The sequence below is a fragment of the Sinohyriopsis cumingii genome, chromosome 5 (assembly GCF_028554795.1).
Source record: "Sinohyriopsis cumingii isolate HCF-2022 chromosome 5, ASM2855479v2, whole genome shotgun sequence".
In the NCBI taxonomy this organism is placed as follows: Eukaryota; Metazoa; Mollusca; class Bivalvia; order Unionida; family Unionidae; genus Sinohyriopsis; species Sinohyriopsis cumingii.
Genome location: NC_142965.1, coordinates 6,428,831 through 6,451,682, shown reverse-complemented (window position 1 = coordinate 6,451,682; position 22,852 = coordinate 6,428,831). Strand labels below are relative to the sequence as shown.

Genomic DNA, 22,852 nt, shown 5'->3' with positions numbered 1-22,852 from the left:
TTTCCATTGACACAGAGCATAAGAATTGGAAAGTTACTGTAATTGTATCAGGGCTGATCAAATATTTTTTCATCCATTTGTTCAGAACTAGTGTTTGCAGAATATTCACTTGACCTACCTAACTTTTCACATGTCCTACTATTTCAATAACTTGCCTAGATTTAATGAGATGTATGCACTTTAGTCCATAGAAAGAACAAAAGAAATAACATAGAACATCTATCATATAAAACTAAATGTTGATCTGATACAGCAATAACTGCAGAACATCTTTCCTTCAATGATTCAAACCTTGGATAATTGTCAGTCAAATGAGGCAAAACATCTTTGCTTCAAGGATTCAGTCCAGTGTGACAGGACATATCTCTGTCTCAGTGGTGTCATATTTGACATGTTTTGCTGCCACAGAGTCTGGGTTAATTCTCCTTGGAGAATCGTTACCCCTGTCTCATTGGTAGCCATATATTTTAGCATGCCACTTTCATGTGAATGTTTCTTCTCTGAATTTTCCATTTAACCTTCCTTGCCAAACTAATTAAGTTAACTCATTTTATTCACATAATGAAGATGACTTTGGTCGTCAGCTACTTCTAAAGTTGTCACAAGATACATTTTACGGTTGAAATGTAAACGGTGACATCTCCTTAGCAAAATCCTTTCTCTTCAGATGGAATATCACGTGTGGAAGCGGATACACTGTGTAATCAATTAAAAATGAGGAGTCATAACCTCCATTGAATCATTTCGTAAATGAAACTGACGCTAATGTTGGTGTTAAGTGCCTTTTATTAATTCAGTTTTCTTGACTTGCAGTAAATCAAATTCTGATCCTCAAGTTAGTATCTGGGTTGAGTGAATACAATATAACAAAGATGTTTAAAACACTGCTTATTAATCATACTGGATTTTTTTTGTTTGAAGTGGTTTGATTGGCTGAAAATTCTGTTGTTTAGCCCAATATGAATTCAAGCAGTAATAGAACATGCACATTTGAGACAGTTATCAATGACCACTTACTGTAGTATCACAAGATATGAAAAAAAAATTTGCGGAGAGGTTCTGGGCATAAATGGTCAGGTAAAGGTAGATAAAGTGATCAAAGCTTGAAAATTAGTGCTTGCCTGGTTTGTTTTAATATGGAAATAAGCACTTGGCCTGGGCTAGTCTCTTCCAAAATTTTACATGTCCATCTTTGAAAATGAATAGTCCAGGATGGTGGGTTGTGGAATTTTGATCAGCCCTGTTTTACTGACATAACCTTTTTTTCTGTGGAGACAATTTGCAAGCTCAGCCATAACAACATATTCATGTAAGATGTCAATAAATACACTATAAATAAATGATGTATACTGGTATTGGAAGAGAATTTGATGACACGGTAGTGTACCATATTTTTAAGTTAAAGAACAGTATAACATTTATATTTGTGTTTCAGTTTGCAAGTTTAAGGCCCACAAGAGGTGCGCTGTGAAAGCCCATTCCAATTGCAAGTGGACAACACTGGCATCCATAGGGGTTGAAATCATTGAAGATGAGGATGGGGTATGCTTGGCTGTCAGTTGTTTTTCTGAATTTATAGGAGATTCCTGTGAAGATGATTTTCTTGATGTTTAAGGATGGAATGTGTCTCGCCCTCTGCCTTGGCAGGAGACTGGTTTTGTGCTGTCCAGTCTTCAGTCCATATTGTCATCAGTGTGTCAGTATCAAAGAATATTGATTCAAACCAAACTAAATTGGATATTTAAATACCTTGAGAGGGTCTTGAAACCTGATTGCTTCTGGTTACTGTGTCAGGGTCACAGGGTCATAGAGTAATACTTTGTGTTAAGTGAAAGACAGCCAATATAGTCTGACCAGACTGGACCAGACTGGATATGCATATTGGGTTGGTTCCGAGGACCCTTTTTTTTAAGCTTTTCATGACTTTAAAAAAAGTTAACATGGTTAAAGGTGACATTCTATCTGTAGTTGGAGTTTATATATCATGGGTTTGTGAGAAAAGCGTGTTTAACATGTATCCTGGATATCTCAAGAACAGTTGAACCAAGCCTGACCTGATTGGAGCTAAAGGTCCCAAGATGTTACATTATGTTGGCCTTGACCTAATGTTCAAGGTCACAAGACAACTAATGCTGACCTTCCCCTTCTAGGTAAAAAATATTGCCCTTTGACTTAAAACTGAATGTATGACACAAATTTTATTTTGTTTACCTTGCAAGATTATTCTTTTTCTACTATAAAGTGCTCACGTCAGAACAACATTGATTTTCATTGGGAGTTTGTGAGAGGCAGGTTGAGGGTGGCTGAAGTCAAATTTTTGCATTAAAAAACAACTGCATTTAAATTTATTTTATTGTCATTTTTGTGGGTGGTCATGTAACTTTGTAGATTTTGATCTTAAAATTCACAAAAGGTTTTAATGGATTTTATTGTGGCAGATTGTTCATTGTTGGAGCTTTATTTTGGCAGATTGTATATATGCAGATATGTGCATTTTGTCAATTAGACTGAAATACATAATACACTATTTCCCAAATATTTATTGTAACTTAGTTAATCTTGCATTGACTGACTCCCATTTTGAAAAGGATACATATCAGTGGGTTAAATTGTTTTATTGTCCTTTCCTGTTGTGGTCTTTGAGAGACTGCCCTTCCTTTTTATGCTTCATGAGAGACTGCCTTTTCCTGTTATGCTTCATGAGAGACAGCCTTTTCCTGTTATGCTTCATGAGAGACTGCCTTTTCCTGTTATGCTTCATGAGAGACTGCCTTTTCCTGTTATGCTTCATGAGAGGCTGCCTTTTCCTGTTATGCTTCATGAGAGACTGCCCTTTCCTATTATGCTTCATGAGAGACTGCCCTTTCCTGTTATGCTTCATGAGAGGCTGCCTTTTCCTGTTATGCTTCATGAGAGACTGCCCTTTCCTGTTATGCTTCATTAGAGACTGCCTTTTCCTGTTATGCTTCATGAGAGACAGCCTTTTCCTGTTATGCTTCATGAGAGACTGCCTTTTCCTGTTATGCTTCATGAGAGACTGCCTTTTCCTGTTATACTTCATGAGAGACTGCCCTTTCCTGTTATGCTTCATGAGAGACAGCCTTTTCCTGTTATGCTTCATTAGAGACTGCCCTTTCCTGTTATGCTTCATTAGAGACTGCCCTTTCCTGTTATGCTTCATGAGAGACTGCCTTTTCCTGTTATGCTTCATTAGAGACTGCCCTTTCCTGTTATGCTTCATGAGAGACTGCCCTTTCCTGTTATGCTTCATTAGAGACTGCCCTTTCCTGTTATGCTTCATTAGAGACTGCCCTTTCCTGTTATGCTTCATGAGAGACTGCCTTTTCCTGTTATGCTTCATGAGAGACTGCCTTTTCCATTTGTGGTTCATGAAAGAGGCTATTCTTTTCTGTTAGGGTTCATGTGAGAGACTGCCCTTTCCCATTATGATTTGTGAGAGAGACTGCCCTTTACTATCATGGTTCATGAGAGAGAATTCACTTTTGGACAACATTTATAACCAGTAGAAATAAATCAGGCACATGTACAATTCAGGGAGTGTGGTAACTAGTACAATACCCTCTTCATAATCCTGTACATGGAAGCTGTGAAAGTGACATGTATTGTAAGTGAGAGGGTCAGATTCTGAGATATATTCCAACAGTACTGTTTAATAACAGTGTAATACTCAGATTTGTTCCAACAAGATTGTTTGTTAACAGTGTCTGTACTGTCATCACAGTATAATACTGAGGTATATTTCAACAAGGCTGCGTCATAATTGTCTCTAATACTGAGGTATGTTCCAACAAGACTGTCATCACAGTGTAATACTGAAGTATATTCCAGCAAGACTTGTAACAATGTATAACAATGTAATACTGAGGTGTGTTCCAAGAAGACAGTGTCATGTATATTCCAACAAGTCTGTGTGATAACAGTGTTTGTTACAAACTCAATAATCAAATGGTATTTAATTATGTGAAATCATTAGCCAAAAACTAAAATAGCAAAATTCATTATTTTTTTTAATAAAATTGAACCAGTTTAATTGGACCCTTTTCCATGCAATTGTTTTGAAGTGTTATACAGTTGGGCTTTATAAAGAGAGACTCTTGTCAGGTTTAAGCAAGTGATTAGCAGCAACAGCTGGTCTTTGCATATGCAGATTCCCCTTGAGCTGAATATAATGACAGGTAAATCCCTGTTTTTACAGATCACCATGCCCCACCAGTGGCTGGAGGGAAACCTACCTGTAAGTGCCAAGTGTGCAGTATGTGATAAAATCTGCGGCAGTGTCAGAAAATTACAGGACTGGAGATGTCTTTGGTGTAAAGCCATGGTAAGCTCTGAAATAGACAAACATGTTAAAACAGACATAAATCCAACAGAAAGTATGGACTTGGAAAGTATCATTGTCACCATTATGCAAAGATATTTATTACATAGCCTTTTTAATCTTGCATTTGTAATATAGTGTTTAATATGGTTTTTCAATCCATATTTTGTATAGTATCCAAATATAAGTTATCTATCACCAGGCTTGAGAGAGGGAGAGAGATATCCAAATATAAGTTATCTATCACCAAGCTTGAGTGAGAGTGTGTGTGTGTGTGTGTGTGTGTGTGAGAGAGAGAGAGAGAGAGAGAGAGAGAGAGTGAGAGTGTCATTCAAGTGAATTTTGAATAAATGTAAGAGTAAAGTATGCTGAATTTTGAATAAATATAAGAGTAAAGTATGCTGAAGTTTTTCTATTAGCTACTTTGTGTAATTAAAGAAATTGTTTTGTTTGCTTGTTTATATGCATATGTAAATGACCTGTCTAAATTATTATGCTATTAGAAACTTATTTAAAATTTGTCTGAATTGTTTAATTTGTTGACTTGAATATAGTTTTTAGTCTCCAATGCATTCTTAGACTGCTAAGTATAGTAGTTGATAATTGTCATCAGACTGTACTGAAGCATATTTAGAGTGATAATATTTATACATGCACTAGCTCAGAACCATTACAGCAAATTGTCATGCAATCAATTATCCTTGGATACTCATGCAGTTCTGAAATTTTCTCTTAGATACACATTATGTTTGTATTAAGTAATGAGCTTTTGAGACAATTAAGGTATATTCTTAATGTTCCTGTGGGTATGTGCAATGCATGCTTAATTATCTAATTGTTGGGACAATTAAGATATAATCTTAATGTTCCAGTGGGATGTGCAATGCATGCTTAATTATCTAATTGTTGGGACAATTAAGATATAATCATAATGTCCCATTGGGTATATGCTGTGTATGTTTAATTGTCAGTAATTGTTGGGACAATTAAGATATAATCTTAATGTCCCATCAGGTATATTCTGTGTATGTTTAATTGTCAGTAATTGTTGGGACAATTAAGATATAATCTTAATGTCCCATTGGGTATGTGCAATGCATGTTAATTGTCATTAATTGTTGTGACAATTAAGATATAATCTTAATGTCCCATTAGGTATGTGCAAAGCGTGTTAACTGTCAGCAATTGTTGGGCAATTAAGATATAATCTTAATGTCCCATTGGGTATATGCTGTGTATGTTTAATTGTCAGTAATTGTTGGGACAGTTAAGATATAATCTTTATGTTCCATTGTGTATGTGCAATGCATGTTAATTGTCATTAATTGTTGGGACAATTAAGATATAATCTTAATGTCCCAATGGGTATGTGCAGTGAGTGTTAATTTGTCATTAATTGTTGGGACAATTAAGATATAATCTTAATGTCCCATTGGGTATGTGCAATGAAGAGTTAATTGTCATTCAACCAATATTCTTTAGACATGCTTACAGGTCTAAAGTTGTGTCTCTTAGATACACATTATATTGATTATTACAATACCGAATTGTTTGGATAATTTAGATTTAATCCTTGTTTCCCAGTGGGTCTGTGAAATGCATGTTAAATGTACTTAAACCAGTATTATAGATCAATATTCATATGAAAGAATAATGACATGGAAACATATATTCTATCTCATAGACCATTATTTAGCAACATTACAGTATTGTTTTAAGTGTCGGACATGAGAACAATGGTAAGATCAAGTTTAGTCTGAGAGCTTTGTGTGGCAACTAGCTTTGCATTTATTCTTTTTATATCACAATTAGGTTCACACGTCTTGTCGTGATCAGTTACCAAAGAGGTGTCCATTAAGCCAGTGTCGTGTGTCGATTTTGCCCCCAACAGCCATCAACAGTATTGACTCAGATGGTTACTGGGAAGCCACAAGACCCCCAGGCACAAGTCCACTGCTTGTCTTTGTAAATACCAAATCAGGGGATAACCAGGTAGAGGAACATAAGAGTTATTCTAAGTTAAGATTTATTTGCAGGGTTCTCTCAGTTTCTGTCTCACTTGTCAAGTGTGGTATCACTGTTCTGTACAATCATGAAACTTATGGGAGTATTTTCATAATGTTCATCGTGCAAAAAAAGAAATCACAGTTACCTATCTATCACACTCTTCACCACTACCACTTCATGTATTTTACATCTATGATGATTCAGGGTTCATGCTCTCTAAACTATTTAAATACTCTCTGCTGAGTTGAAATAGCTGTAGCTTTAACATTCAAAGTTTGTTTTAAAAATTTTTGACATTGGTGAAAAGCGAAGTAAAGGCAAATGCAGAGATGCAAAGTCGCAAGCTTGCAATCATCGTTAAAATAGTTCAGAAACTATTTAGGGTTTCTGATTGATTTGTCTCATAGAAAGGGATAGGATATTGAACTGTTTATCAGATATTAGGGAAATATTATCAGTGAGCCATGTCAAAAGTAAAGATAGCTGATATCTTTGGGGAGAGACAAAGATCATTAGCTAAGGGTGAAACCAAGGAGGAGGAAAGGTCAGAGGGTTTGACACTCACCGAACGTAGCACAGAAAGTGGTTGATGCAGAAATAGCTGGCACTGTATCATTTACTCCTTGTAAAATATATATTCCAATAAATTATTTTTTTGAATACAAATTCTTTGAATTAAGAGGTGATAAGAAACTGAAACTGAAACTGCTGAAATAGGTATGCAGAGACCTTAGATATCAATTGTCAGAGAATTGATACAGAGTCATTAAATGTTTGTGTAATATTTGGAACAAATATACCTTATGATATATTATCACCCATAAGATGTCATTTACCATTGTTTCCCTTCTCTCATATATTGAAATTCCCGCCATCTGGAGGTAGGTGTAGGAGACCTCCCCCGATATGAAAATTTCTGGCAGCATCTCTGCATGCAAATTACCAGTTGTCATTGGATGTAGTTCATCTGATGATCCTTCTAAAGTTGTCTGAACTAAGGATTATGAGAACATCAGTTTTGTCTCTAATGGCTTGCTGCATGAAATGATTGTTATCGCAGACAAAAAAGAAGGTTACTGAATACTCGTAGTCTTCACCTAATGCAATGTAACCAAATGTCATATACACCACTCCCTTTGATAGCTTGCACCCTGATAACTCGCGAACCTGCTTGTAACGCGGGGTCAGGAGTGGATCCAATTTTTAAACCAGAAAATACCCCAAAAATTGATCCTTATTTCTTGAATTTGAAGAAAATCGCGATCAAAATTGGGAACGGAAACTTTGATGTATCGCTCGTTTTATCGTTGAAAACGGTAGATAGGACCCAGAAATTTTAATCAACGCTATGAAATATCAAATTTAACAATATGTCATACAGTTTTTTACATTTTCTTTCCAAACGTCATTCTTAGTACACCACAGTTAACGATATGTAAGGAAATTTCGATCAATGAAAATGTCACTCATGCCAAGAGGAGGCAGTACTTTAATAAATAAATACAATTTAAATAATTTTCTTATCAATTGAAATTTGTCTTCTAGTTCTATCTTTTAGTTTCTTTTAAGTGTAATTGTCATAAATATAATGTGTCGTCTTGTAATTAAACGTCAGATGCATCAATCTACCGTAACAGCTATGTCCGCAAGCGTTTCTCAAGCAACCTAATTAAGTGCTGACTGTTTTTTGTAACTGACTTCCGGAAGTATTTGTTGTATTGTTGCACTGAATTAAAAGCTGGCCCCCTTTGTATTATCATGTTAATTATGTCTTTTGAGTCAAATAAAGGAAGTGGAATAAAAGAACAGTTAAAAGGCACGAAAATCCTACAAACTTAAAATCTAGTGGCCCCAGTCATATGTTGGGTGAACTCACTTCATTTGATCAATCGAACACTTGTATAAATATTATTGTGTATGTAACATAAACTACCTTAAATTAACAGACTCTTTCATAACTGTGATAAAAAAATAACAAGGCAGCCAAGTGAAACAAATACTTCGTCAAATAAAGAGTTTGATTTCACAGATACGGACCATTGTCAGCAAGTGAATTTCAGAGAATTCTTGAACTGGCACTTAGAGATATCCTCAAGGATGATAAGAAGTTTCATTATTAATTCCAATGAATTAATTCATGACATCAATATTGTACTAATTGAGCAATACAAAAACTGAGCTTCAACGTAGATGATTGTCTCATGAAATAAATGTCGCGTGTTTTTGAAGAAAAATAAGGAATCTTGTTTGGTGGTGTATAAACTGTTAGTCTAGTTCCGTGCTCTCTCTGGACTCTCGATTTGGCAGGACAATATTAAACACCATTATGGGAACCAGACTCATCAACAAAACAAAAAGCAGTTATGTAATACACAGATTTTTTTATGCATACATATCATGGTTGTTGAAACCAGTTGGAACGATCTTTCATATGTTGGACATTTAAAAAATAAATGTTATTTAAACAGAATAACGAACAACTTTATTATGAAAATGCGCGTTATTAACAATTATTATCAACCTGATTGTAAAATGAAGATTCAGTCAATAAACAGCCCAGTTCCCTAATCCCCTCCCCCACTTTTTTATCAATGTCAAAGCGATTTTTTTCAATTTTAGGAGGTCCCACGATAACTTGCACCTCACTTATAGTGCAGTCTGTGTTTGTGGACCCAATTATGCGCAAGTTATTGAGGAAGAGGTGTATTTATGGCTCCATTTGAGATGCAGCATTTCCATAGCATTTACATTTTATGTCCACCTGTTCACACTTGTTACCAGCATGGCTCTGTAGCCATTGCACACAATTTTGATGCCATTTGATTGTAAAATACTTGTTACATACAGCTGTTCATTTTAATGGTTTCATCGTTGCAGGTCAAATTTTGATGGGGTTGTTGCCTGTCTCTTCTCAATAATACATACACTATAGCAGATCTTTGCAACCAGCATAGCACTTTGTAACCATTCAGCATATCCCATTGCAGCTTGGTTATACATTGTCTGATAGACCTAGAAGTGACCTTGGGGGGTTTTGCTTGTCAACTCTAATTTGGACAGAGTTTTGGCCCATGACAGTAAATTTCATATCTTCACATGGGCTGTTGCTTGTAACCAGCATAGCTTTGCAACTGATAAATACAATCTGATGCCATATGGTGGGTAAATTACTTTTTACATGTAGATTTAAATTTTAAAGGCTTTTTTCTTTTCAGATCCAATTTCAGGTTTCTGAGTAGCAGTATACCTTTTCTGCATCTCAGATTTTAATTTGTCTTCAATCTAGATTTAAATCTTGCAAAATATGCACTTTCTGCTTGGTTAATTCTAGTAAATGCCAGCAGTTGAAATGTATGACTTTATGTTTACTAATACTATAACCAAAAAATTCATTAAAAGATCCTTGATGTAAGCTTAAAATCACAGGTTTTGAAACCAATCTGTGTTTGAAATGGGTCAGTAGTGTATGTTAACTGTGTACTTTATTTGTTGAGTGGATGGAGATTTGTTACTGCACTGTTTTAAGCAGGGTGTACTGCTTTGTTGGCGTAAATCATTAGAGCATCTGTCTTTTATGTGGGAGGGCATGAGTTCAAATCCTGGCTGAATTATACCAAAGACTTATAAAAATGGTATTTGCAGCTGCCTTGCTTGGCTCTCAAGCATTAAGAGGCTAGTGTTAGGACTGGTCAGTTTGGTGTCAGGATAATATGTCTGGGTGGGACATGATGCTACATGTCTGCAGCATGATACCCCAGTGTTAGACATCACTATAATCTGCCACACTGCAGCAATCGTAGTGATATGACTGAATTTAAAAAAAAAATCTATGTTAAAAATCAAAGTCACACTCACACACACACACACAATCACTTAGAGCGTGATGAGGAACATTTTTTAAGTGATAACTGATGAAAATGGTAACCCCACTCTTGTATCTTAGGGCATCAGCCTGTAAGTAAGGCCTCAGTCTTTGAGAAGTTTTCCTCATTCACCATCAGAGGTTTTCTTGCAAATTTTTCATATATGTGTATTTATTTTTTTAAATTATATATCTTCTATTAATAAGCCATTTCCAGAATGTTGGGATATCAGGTAACAAATTGCCTTTATCATCACTATTATATTTACTATCAACATATAAGAATATATTACATGTATCTTGTATGAGTTATTACTGTGCACACCCCATATAACAATGTGTAGTTTCATAAGTGTCTTGAACCAGGTGTTTCTGTTTTTAATGTGCACACCTGATTTACCTCAGCAAAGTGTCACACCTGTTTTACCTCAACAAAGTAGCACACCAGTTTTACCTTAACAAAGTATCACACTGGTTTTGCCTTAGCAAAGTATCACACCAGTTTTACTTCAACAAATTATCACATCTAAAGTATCGCACTAGTTTTACCTCAACAAAGTATTGCACTAGTTTTACCTCAACAAAGTAGCGCACCAGTTTTACCTCAACAAAGTATCACACCTGTTTTCCCTCAACAAAGTATCACACCAATTTTACCTCAACAAAATAGCACTCCAATTTTACCTGACAAAGTGGCACACCAGTTTTACGTTAACAAAGTACCACCGGTTTTACCTCAACAAAGTATCACACCTGTTTTACCTCAACAAAGTATCACACCTGTTTTACCTCAAAAAAGTATTATGTGATTTACATCAACAAAGTATTATGTGTTTTACCTAAACAAAGTATTATGTGTTTTACATCCACCAAATATCACACCTGATTTAACTCAACAACGTATCACACCTGTTTTACCTCGATAAAGTATCATTATTTCTAGTTGCTAAAGCTTTTCAGGTATTTGTTAAAATATATTTGTGTTTTTCCATATCCCCAGCAATAATAGGTCAGGCAAAGAGAGATTACAGAGATAAAGTTAACTATAGGTATAAATGGTATTAATGGAAAATTTTTGTATAATATAGCTTTTGTGTGAAATTATGACTTTTTATTTTCATATATGTCTATTTTGCAGGGTGTAAAGTTTTTAAGAAGATTTAAACAGTTATTAAATCCTGCTCAGGTTTTTGATTTAATGAATGGTGGCCCTCACCCAGGGTAAGTACAATTTTATATCTGTTTAAAGTTTTTAAAAGTACCTTTCTTAATGGTAATAATAATAGACATGAAGAGTTTATGGGATGGTCTGCTTTCTGTCTTCCACCTGTACTTAGCACAAGTTTGTTTTTGCAATGCCTCCTAAACTACCTGGAAAATTGCCATGAAAATGTACACACATTCACCTCTTGATCTAGCTGATCCTAAATGAAAATGGCACCACATGGACATCCAGTATGGCCACTAAACTTGACCATTTGAATTTTTATTTTTATTGCTACTCTGGATGGATGGTCATATCAGCATGATGTTTTCAATAAAAGACTTCTTTTGATGCCTTGTTAGTCTTAAATGAAAAGGGTGGTGACCTAATGTCCAGTATGGCCATCACAGCAACCATCTTATTTCTACTTCTCCTGAACTTAAAGTATTATTTTCATGGGGTTTCACCAGAAGACTTCTTACGATGTCTAATTTGGTCTGAAATGAAAAGGGTTTAGTTGGTCCCAATGACATACTCAGACATGCAATATGGCCACTGCATGGGTCATCTTGAAAACCTTGTTATCATTACTCCAGAATGAATGGCCATATCTGTATGGAGTTTTCACTGAAAGATTTATGGAATCTAATTGGTCTTGAATGAAAATAATGTCAATCAGTATGGCCACCACAATGGCCATCTTGAAACTATCTTTTGGTTATGTCTCCTGGATGGCTGGTCAAATTGATATTGTGGTTTCACCAAAACACCGATATCTTGTTGGTCCTAAAGGGATGTGGTGCAGATCTGATATCCAGTATTGCCACCATGCTAGCCATCTTGAAAATAGTTATTTTGGCATCTCCAAATCAGAAAGTCATATCAACATGGGGTTTCCACCAGATTACTTTGTAATATGTTGAATGTCTTAAATTTTGTTGGTCCTGATAAAAATGGTACTAATCTGACATCCACAGTTGCTAATTTGACAATCTTGTTATTGCTGAAGAATTTCAGGGATGGTTTCAACACTCAGGAGTTAAAAGGAATACAGTGTTATCTTGAATTCGTGGAAATTTCTTTTGGCTAATCGAGTGTCAGTCTCTAGATTATTTTCATTCATAGGAGTATATCTGTTATTCACTCTTTTCAAGCGATGAGTAAATATCTTCTCTAAATTATATTTCATTTTATTCACAATTGCTGGATTGTTATTTAAATCCAATATTTTTACAACCAGTTGTTTAAAAAAGTTTGCTTTATAGTAGTTTCTTCCTTTTTTTGGCCACACTTTATTTCCCGTGTAATGTAGCATTTTTCAAATAAACTGTAGTCTTTCGTTCATGTGACCAGGCAATTCAACATTCTGTTTACATTGTCAAATATTATTTGAATTTGGAATCTTAAGAATACCATTCTGTATTTATTTTATTATTTAAACAGTTAGCTTTGTATAGATGAAAATGGAATTGTTACTATTTTGGGAGGGTACTTTTGCAGGGCTCATAATACCAGATAATTTTCAGCCACCAATTTTGCAAGCCAAAAAATGCTTCTGAATAAAACCAAAAGAAAAATCTTGCAAATAAAATTTCTACTACAGTCAAACCTGGTTATCTCGATTACATCGGGGATGTCTAAAAGTTGTTGACATAACTGGGTCCTAAGATATCAGGGTTTAGTTCAAAACAAATGGCATTTCAAAAGCACAATAAAAATAATAATTCAGTCATGCCTGGTTGCAGTAAAAGAAGATTTGAGGTCTTTTAAATGAGAGTAAGTAACAAGTCACACATTTTGACAACACTTAAGTTACTGTAGCAATGTCAGTGGTTTAAAGTTGTTTTTATTTCCCTGTGAATAGCCACATCCCATTGGTAGCCTCAGCAAGACCATGATTTTCTCATGCTGTCCAAAATCTAGGCCTATTTAAGTACATGTACATGTAGGACTATACTTTTAAAAAAAAAGTATTTTCTTTTGTTTGAGCTGACTTATGACTAGCAGCAGAATGTAACTGACCAGTATTGTGCATGAAAATTAATAGTTTTTGTTAGTCAGAGGTTCCTTTACACCAGTATATCCATTTTTTACCAATAAAATTTGCCTCTGTACTGGAAAAAGAGACGAGGCTGTCAGTATTCATGTACCAACAAACAGTAAATTGTGTTTCAAGTTGTTAAAGTTAACTGTCTCAACATCAAATTCTGTATGAAGTCAACTTATTCCATTCATACAGTTAGAAGCCAACTTATTCCATTCATATAGTTGTAGTCCCATATCCCTCCCGACTTTGATCAGTGACCGTCAACAAGAACACAGCACCAGAAGGTGAGTCAGCTAATCTCTTTGATGGATCACAAGACTTTGATATTCAAGATAAAAACAATACAAATGAAAGCACTCCTTTTTGTTTCATAGACGTTAATCCTATTGGTCATTTTCCGATTCATTCCGTTTGTGTTGAAGAATATGTAATCATGACACAGTGATAGGCAATTTCATTGAAATAAATAATGGGCGGTATGGATTTTTTATATAATTCCATTGGTGCATATATTTACTCTTGTTCAAAACAAATTAATAAGTAGGTGTTGGAGGGGATAAGGGGGGGGACCAACTTAGTTTGGAATTTTGCAGGTTTCTGTTTATAGATTATTGTAAGACATGTGATCTAGGCATGCTGAAGTTAAAGGCTTACACTCGCACCAAGCATGGAAACACTTTAACTGTTTAAGTATACTGTGTAAAACAAACTCGGTATTTTGTAGCTACATTTATTGACATTAACCTGATAATTTTCCGAGTAACAGATAAGATCTAATTCGATATGCTGTGTGGGATGAACTATATTGTCATGGTGTTAATATGTGATAATGTCTATTTTGAACACAGTTTATGTAAAGGTTAGAAATGCATTCATTCAGTTTCCTTCTCTAAAGCATTGTTTATAAGATAATTTTCTCCACTCTATTCAAGTGATAAATCATGCATTGATGAGATTGGTTGATTAGCATTTGTACTGGTAAAATTTGGTCAGTACCAACTTTTTCCATCCTTGCCGGTATAAGATACGGCCAATAGCGGAACCTTGGATCATTTCTTTAAAATTTCTCTTGAGATGGACATTAAAAGTTGCATTTCATCGAATTAAGCAGGTCAACATGTTTCTTCAGACCGAAATTTATGCCCGACATAATGGAGTAATCAACTTAACAGGATGAGATAAATGAAGAACAATTAGCCTGACAAAGAAGGATTTTTTTGGACCAGACCAAAACGCTTGACATACACTGGTTCTTGAGATAACTGAGGTCAAGATAATTGGGTTTGACTGTATATGGATTTCTAGAAAGTGAGAAATTCAATTGTTAGGAAGCCCTTTTTTGTTGTGGGAGTAAAATCCCTTGCCCGGAGGGGAGGGGGCAGTGATTTGGATGAAATAGTTTGTCATTGACTTTTGTGCCAGCTTTTCCTTCAGAGAAGAAAGAAGTTTCATATTCTTTAATCAATTTTTTGGTGCTAATTGGGTGATTATCAATTCTAGAAATTACTAGTTTTGGAATTCCTGCCAAAAATTCACACATGATCATTGAAAAGAAAATAAGAACTGAAAAATATAACTTTTGCTGCCCAATCAAGATTGAATTATGACTTGGTCTGCCTATTCAGGTCCAATACGAATAAAATCAGTCCTTTTTAATTTATCCAGTATTTCATCCTAAACAACGTATGTTAAAAAGGAGTTGATAATTTCAATGATAACCTATTTTTTGAGGTTGTCATTTTTGTACAATAATATTGCTATTTTGAATACAACAGCTGTGCTGAAGCTGAAAATAAGAAAATGTGTAATACTTGTATAAAGTTTTTAAAATATTTCATGGGTAATGTAAGCAAAAACCAGCAGTTTCAAGTGACTGTTTCGAACTTCATGCATTTATGTCTTCTTGCATTCACTTTTCCTGATTTTCAGCAGCTTCATTTCACCCAGACATAAAATAATTGACCTTGGGAGTTATTTGCCTTGTCGGATTTTTCATTACTGAAGAGAAAAAGAACAGAAAAGAAAAGAAACTAAAATTAAGAGCCTTGCAAACATGCTCAAAACACCTTATTGTCTGGGATTATAGGTTGAGAGGTTTATTTTTGTTTTGTTTTTCAGGCTGCGCTTGTTTCAAAAATTTGATCAGTTCCGAATATTGGTGTGTGGTGGGGATGGTAGTATTGGCTGGGTGTTGTCAGAGATAGACAGATTAGACCTTCATAGACAGGTAAAATGTAGTCTCAACTTTTGTTGCATTCCTTGAAACACACTTAACAATCTTTAACATTGATGTGCAAGTATTTCCCCTACCTAATGAGAAAATCTTACTTGAATGACCAATTCACAATCTTTAACATTGATGTGCAAGTATTTCCCCTACCTAATAAGAAAATCTTACTTGAATGACCAATTCACATGCAGTTTATGAAAAAGTTAAAGGATATCAGAAGAATTAAAGTAATTGACAAAAATTTCATTTAATTTATAGGAATGAACACATAAGATATTATTAGCCTCTACTGGTCATAGACCAGAAGAACGTATGGGACGGTCTTTTGTAGTCATCTGACTTTTGTTCATCATAGCACAAGTTTGTTATCACTACTCATGCTAAACCACTTCGAGGATTGCCTTGAAACTTTACACACACACACACACACACACCACATGGTTTAGTTGGTTCTAAATGAAAATGGTGCTGCTCAGAAGTCCAGTAAGAATTGAAAATCTAGTTATTGCTACTCCTTGCTTTGTCACTAAAATCTAGCTATTGCTACTCCTTGCTTTTTCACTGAAAGACTTCTCATGATGTCTAGTTGGTCCTAAGTGGAAATGGTGCTAATTTGACATCCAATATGGCCACCATGGCAACCATTTAAAAAATCCTTTTATTGCTACTCCAGAAGAATAGATGGTCATATCAACATGGTGTTTTCACCAGATTACTTTTAGTTGGTCCTAAATGAAAAGGATACTGCTTGGACTTGGAATGTTGCCACAATAGCAGCCATCTTGAAAATCTTTTTATTACTACTCCTGAATGAATGGTTATATAAGCATGGGATTTTCATTGAAATATTTTGTATGATGTCAAGTTGGTCCTAAATGAAAATGGTGCCAATCTGACATTTATTTATGGCCACCACAGTGGCCAGTTTGAAAATCTTGTTATCACTACTACACGGAGTTTTCACTGAAAGACTTATTATGATGTATTGTTGGTCTTAAATGAAAATGGTACTGATCTGATGTCCAATATGGTAAACAAAATGATTGTTTCTAAAATTCTTGTAATTGTTTGTCCTGATTGGATGGTTGTATCAGCGTGGGGTTTTACTCAATGACTTTTTATGGTGTCTGGCTGGTCCTAAATAACAGTTATGTCAATCCAGAAACCAATGTGGTTGAATGGCAGCCATTTTAAAAATCTACTTGAACAGAAAGTCGTATTGATCTCAGTTTCCCAAAGAAGACATCTTGTGATTTCTAGTTTTATCTTAAATGAAATGGTTCCCATCTCTTTCAGCAGCCAGCTTGAAAATTTTGTTATTGCTAGTCATGAATAGAATGTAACATATTGAAATTATTGTTATATCTACTCTGCTGCAAATGGACAGCTGTATCAGCATGGGTTTTCACCAATAGACTTTTTATAATATCAGGTTGGTCCTAAATGTAAATGGTGCCAGTCACACATCCAATATGGCTGCCATAATGATTTTCTGAAAAATCTCTGGTGGCGTAGTGGTTAGAGCATCCACCTCGGATGTGGGAGGTCATGGGTTCGATCCCCGGCTGAGTCATATGAAAGACTTACAAAAAAGGTACTAACAGCTGCCTCGCTTGGTGCTCAGCATTAAGAGGTTAGAGTTAGGACTGGTCGACCTGGTGTCAGGATAATGTGACTGGGTGGGACATCATGCTACATGTCTGCGGCATGATGCCCCGTTGCTAGGCATCACTTTAAATTGCCACATTGCAGACATCGTAGCGATATGACTGAAAAATTGTTGTTGTCGTTGTAGGGTTTAATGCCAATTTTCAGCACACGATAGGCTATACATGGCGGCCAGTATTAATTGTGGAGGAAGAACCTGGGAAAACCCCGGAAAGAACCACTGACCCTCGAGAAGCTACTGGCAAGCTTTCTCACATACCCACATTGGCTGATTCCGAGACTTGAACCCACGCAGACAGAGGTGAGATGGCAGTGATCTGTAACAGAGAGCGCTTTTGACCACTCGGCCACTCGTGGCCCCCTGAAAAATAGTTAAAGCTATGTTAAAAATGCAAATCACATCACTCAGTAGGGCGTCAGTTTGAACAAGAAACTTTTATTAGTCTTGAGGTGAAATATGCGGAAGTCTTTGTTCAGTAAATTTCTAGATAGCACAGTGGATTAACTGTATTCCAATATATATACAATGAACATTACACTTTACGATCCCTGAAATGGGCAATTTTTACCAGTGTAACAAAATCAGAATGCCGACTGAATGTAAAACCAATGCAGATGAAATGAAGAATGAATGTAAAGCAAATGCAATTGAAATGCAGAATGAATGTAAAACAAAATGCAGATGAAATCCAGACTGAATGTAAGACAAATGCAGAATGAATGCAGATGAAATCCAGACTGAATGTAAAACGAATGCAGAATGAATGCAGATGAATGTAAAACAAATGCAGCATGAATGCAGATGAATGTAAAATAAATGCAGATGAAATCCAGACTAAATGTAAAACAAATGCAGAATGAATGCAGATACATGTAAAACAAATACAGAATAAATGCAGATGAATGTAAAACAAATGCAGAAAATGATGGCAGACTGAATGTAAAATGAATGCAGATGAATGTTAAACAAATGCAGAATGAATGCAGATGAATGTATGCAGAATGAATGCAGATGAATGTAGAATGAATGCAGATGTATGTAAAACAAATGTAGAATGAATGCTTTTGTTGTTGTAGGGTTTTAACGCCATTTTTCAGCACACAATAGGCTATACATGGCGGCCAGTGTTCATGGTGGAGGAAGAACCCTGGAAATCCCCGGAAAGAACCACCGAGCCTCGAGAAGCAACTGGCAAGCTTTCCGACATACCTACATTGGCCGAATCCAAGACTTAGAATGAATGCAGATGAATGTAAAACAAGTGCAGAATGAATGCAGATGAATGTAAAACAAATGCAAATGAAATGCAGACATTGTAAAACAAATGCAGAATGAATGCAGAACAAGTGCAGATGAAATGCAGACAGTATAAAACTAAAATATGCAAGTGAAATGCAGAATGAATGCAGATGGTTGTAAAGTGAATGCAGAATGAATGCAGGCTAAATGTGAAAAGAATGCAAATGAAATGCAGACTGAATGTAAAACTTGCAAGTGAAATGCAGAATGAATAGAAATGAAGTGATGAATGCATTTTGAAGAAAATTTAGAATACATATGCCAAATAGAGAATGCTGAACTATGAGACATAAAGGAAAATGGAAAGAATTTATGGAATAAGTATTAAAATCCACTTTTTTTATTTACTGGTAACTTTCCATGGTCTTAAGACCATTATAATCCATGATCAGATTGATCACGCCAACAAATTGTGATATTGTTCTTGCAGAGGCAGACATAAAAATCAACTGCTGTTGCTGTGTTGACATCCTTGTTGATATGTTTGTCTTTATTTGAACAAAATTAAATAATAAATAAAAGTTGTTGACATGTAATCTGCAAGTCTGTTTATTAAAATAATTGGAATTGTATTTTAGTTTGTTGTGAATTTATTTCTTGCTTTATACATTTGTGATTACATTAACATGCATTTGAATATGATATAAAAACTAGACTTGTTCTCTTTCTCTATAATTCTCAAAAAAGGAAACCTGACTTTGGTAAATGCATTTGCAGTTCTTTTCCAAATGAGCAAAATTTACATAGATGTGATAAATGCAAAAATCTGACTGCATTTTTCAGACTGTAGGCAATAAACAGTGTGATAATAAATGAGATGCAAATGTGAATGGAATGCAAATGAACACAAATGGAATGCAAACCGAACATTAATGGAAATCAAACAGAATACCAATGGAATGCAAGTCCAATGGAAATGAAATTCAGATTTGTTAAAATTACCCATTTCAGAGTCTGTATGTATTGCTGGATTTAATGATCTTATATAATCTAATACATTACACTTTGTGTTGATATGAATTATACATTACACTTTGTCTTGATATGAATTATACATTACACATGGTGTTGATATGAATTATACACTACACTTTATGCATTGATATGAATTATACATTACACTGTGTTATCTGACCTAATGATGTGATATGAATTGTTCATTACACTGTGTTATCTGACCTAATGATGTGTCATATGAATTATACATTACACTTTGTTATCTGACCTAATGATGTGATATGAATTATACATTACACTGTGTTATCTGACCTAATGATGTGATATGAATTATACATTACACTGTGTTATCTGGCCTTATGATGCGATATGAATTATACATTACGCTGTGTTATCTGACCTAATGATGTGATATGAATTGTTCATTACACTGTGTTATCTGACGTAATGATGTGTCATATGAATTATACATTACACTGTGTTATCTGACCTAATGATGTGATATGAATTATACATTACACTGTTTTATCTGACCCAATGATGTGATATGAATTATACATTACACTGTGTTGTCTGACTTAATGATGTGATATGAATTATACATTACACTGTTATCTGACCTAATGATGTGATTTGAACTATACATTACACTGTGTTATCTGACCTAATGATGTGATATGAATTATACATTATGCTCTTATGTTTTGATACAAATTGTACATTACACTTTGTGTTTTCTGAATACTTTCAAAGTTAGCTAAATTAAATGGGTTTAAACTTTCAAGAACCCTACAGCTGAGTGTACTCGGCTCCTCCCTGTGTCCCCCCTCCCGACATTGCCATGCACCTACATGTGCATACTGTCCTGTATAAAATTATGAAACTTTGGGATGCATCTTGATGAACAATACTCCTTTATTTTGGTATTAGTTCTGTATCGACTGTATTGTTTTCATCACTGGCTTGGTAAAATGTTGTGTTTTTGATGTTCATTTCTCAGGCATAGTTCATGCTGTTTTGTGAATCTGATGATGATAGGCATATCTATTACTACCATCCCATTCCATCCCATCCCATCCTGTCCCATCTCGTCTCGTCCCGTCCCATCCCGTGTTTGATTTTAGCTCATGAACACACAGGATTTCTGCTATGTTATTTGCATACTATCACAGAATTATGAAACTCGGTGAGTGGATGCATCTTGACTAGCTCTACATACTCTATGTCTAAATAGGTCTCTATAACCCATCTTGAAAGTCACTGTGACCTAAAATTTTTGCTTTGCTAACATGTTGATAGGTCAGATGTATGAGTGATCTGTAAAGGCAAGAACCATAGACTGATTAGTACCCCAAAACCCACCAAGATGTGGACAATGTTTATAGCTCTTCAGATATTTTTTAGGAATAATTATTTTTACAAAAATGCTACATAAACAACAGTAACCCTTTTAATATCAACTTATTACCTGAACTTTGATATAATAGAAAAGTATGTTTTAGTTTTGTTACTTTATATATTTCATTCTCTGTCACAGCAAATAGGTAGGTAGGTAGGTGTCTGGGTGGGTAGTTAAGTTGATAGGTGGTTCACAATAAGTCAGCACAGTACTTGGTACAGATTGCCAGCTAAAATTTCACATTTCAGATATAGACATCACTGTAAACTGCAACACTGCAGACATCGTAGCAATATGACTGGAAAATTGTTAAAGCTATGTTAAAATTCTAAATCACACACACACACACACATTTCAAATTTTAAAATAATTAGGAATTTAAATGTAAAGAAAAAATATCTTTAGTGAGAAAAGGAGCCAAGATGACTTTAGTTTGAATTATTTGTTCTACTTGGTTATGTTTGCAATTGCTACTGTTGACTGGTGAAAGTAAAGGTGAGCTATGTACGCATTGATAACAATGGGATTATTTTTGTTCTCCATAAAGTTGTTGTCATAGGTTTATTTCAGACATTGAAACCTTTGAATTTTATTGTGATTTTCAAAAGCTGGTATCTTTCAAGATTTTTATGCAACTTATTTGAACAATTGTAATGAAAAGAAAAATATTTAAAAGTTTATACAATCTGCAGATAAAATTCCATTGAATCATGTCAAATCCAATCATAAGGTTTGTATTTGCATATTACAGTAATGGCCATACTGAAATCCAATCAATTGTATTTTTACTGTGATGGCTGTAATATCCAATCAGGAGTGATGTATTACTGTTACAATATTGGCCATAATAAAATCCAATCAGGAGTGGTTTTTTTTTTACAGAAATGGCCATAAAAAAAATCCAGTCAAGAAAGGTACTGTAGTATCATTTTCATTGGGCTCAGTTTTCATGGTTTTGTAAAAAAATGTCATTATCTTGAGTACCTAAATTTGTGGTTTTACCTGTCAAAGTTGGCATATTAGCAGGTATTTAATTTCATGGTCTAACGTCTACAAATACCCAAAATAAAGAATACAAAAGAATAAAACTATGCTGATGCAAACGGCGGTCACTTCAATGTTTAACAATACTACCACCTGTACGAGCACAAATCAAAGACCTGGCAAGTTCAATACTTACACTGTGTTTTCAACCAGGTGAATAACATACATCGAAGCCAGCGCAGACAACAACACTAAAACAATCCTTCCATCTCTAAGAGCACAAATAAAACAACTGTCAGGATTAATCTCCTTCGACATGTTTTCATTAAGGTGCTTAACATCAGTGGAAGCCGTTGCAGCCAACAACACTAGGCCAATCGGTTATTAAAGTACATAGGAATGATCTCTTACTTAAACCACTGTCCATCAAGTTGCACCATCAGTACTTTCTGATGATCATGGCGTTAACACAGTGGCTTAAGAGTGGTAAAATTGAACTTAGACCCCCCTCGGTTCCTGGACTTCTAATCTGTCAGAAGCTGCAAACATGGTGCATGTGCTTGCTTAGCAGGCAGCTAAAGCTTGTGCCTGCCTCTTGTACAGACCAACTTCAACCACTAGACTTGACAGTAAATAAAGAGTACAAGGAAGAATTAAAGTCACACTTCCACGAGTGGTATGCTAAACAGGTCATGGGCACCATTACGGAAAAAGAAGATGTTACTGGTGATGATCAGTGTACAGTATTAGTAAACCTTGTAACCTAATTAATGAAGACAATTCACACTGAACGGATAATTGCAGCTCACATTACAATGAGTGAAAGATCAGACCAAATTATCAGTGGTTTTGAGA

The 22,852-nt window shown here is 35.1% G+C and overlaps 1 protein-coding gene across 1 annotated transcript in view; it reads left to right on the top strand.

Annotated features, from left to right (window-relative positions):
- Positions 1 to 22,852, top strand: part of LOC149798570 (diacylglycerol kinase delta-like) — a 241,883-nt gene that overhangs the window by 140,610 nt on the left and 78,421 nt on the right. The window contains exons 7-11 of the mRNA XM_089957383.1: positions 1,436 to 1,542; positions 4,217 to 4,342; positions 6,152 to 6,331; positions 11,347 to 11,429; positions 15,578 to 15,686. Coding sequence (XP_089813509.1) covers positions 1,436 to 1,542; positions 4,217 to 4,342; positions 6,152 to 6,331; positions 11,347 to 11,429; positions 15,578 to 15,686 — 605 coding nt within the window. The remainder of the gene's footprint in view (positions 1 to 1,435; positions 1,543 to 4,216; positions 4,343 to 6,151; positions 6,332 to 11,346; positions 11,430 to 15,577; positions 15,687 to 22,852) is intronic.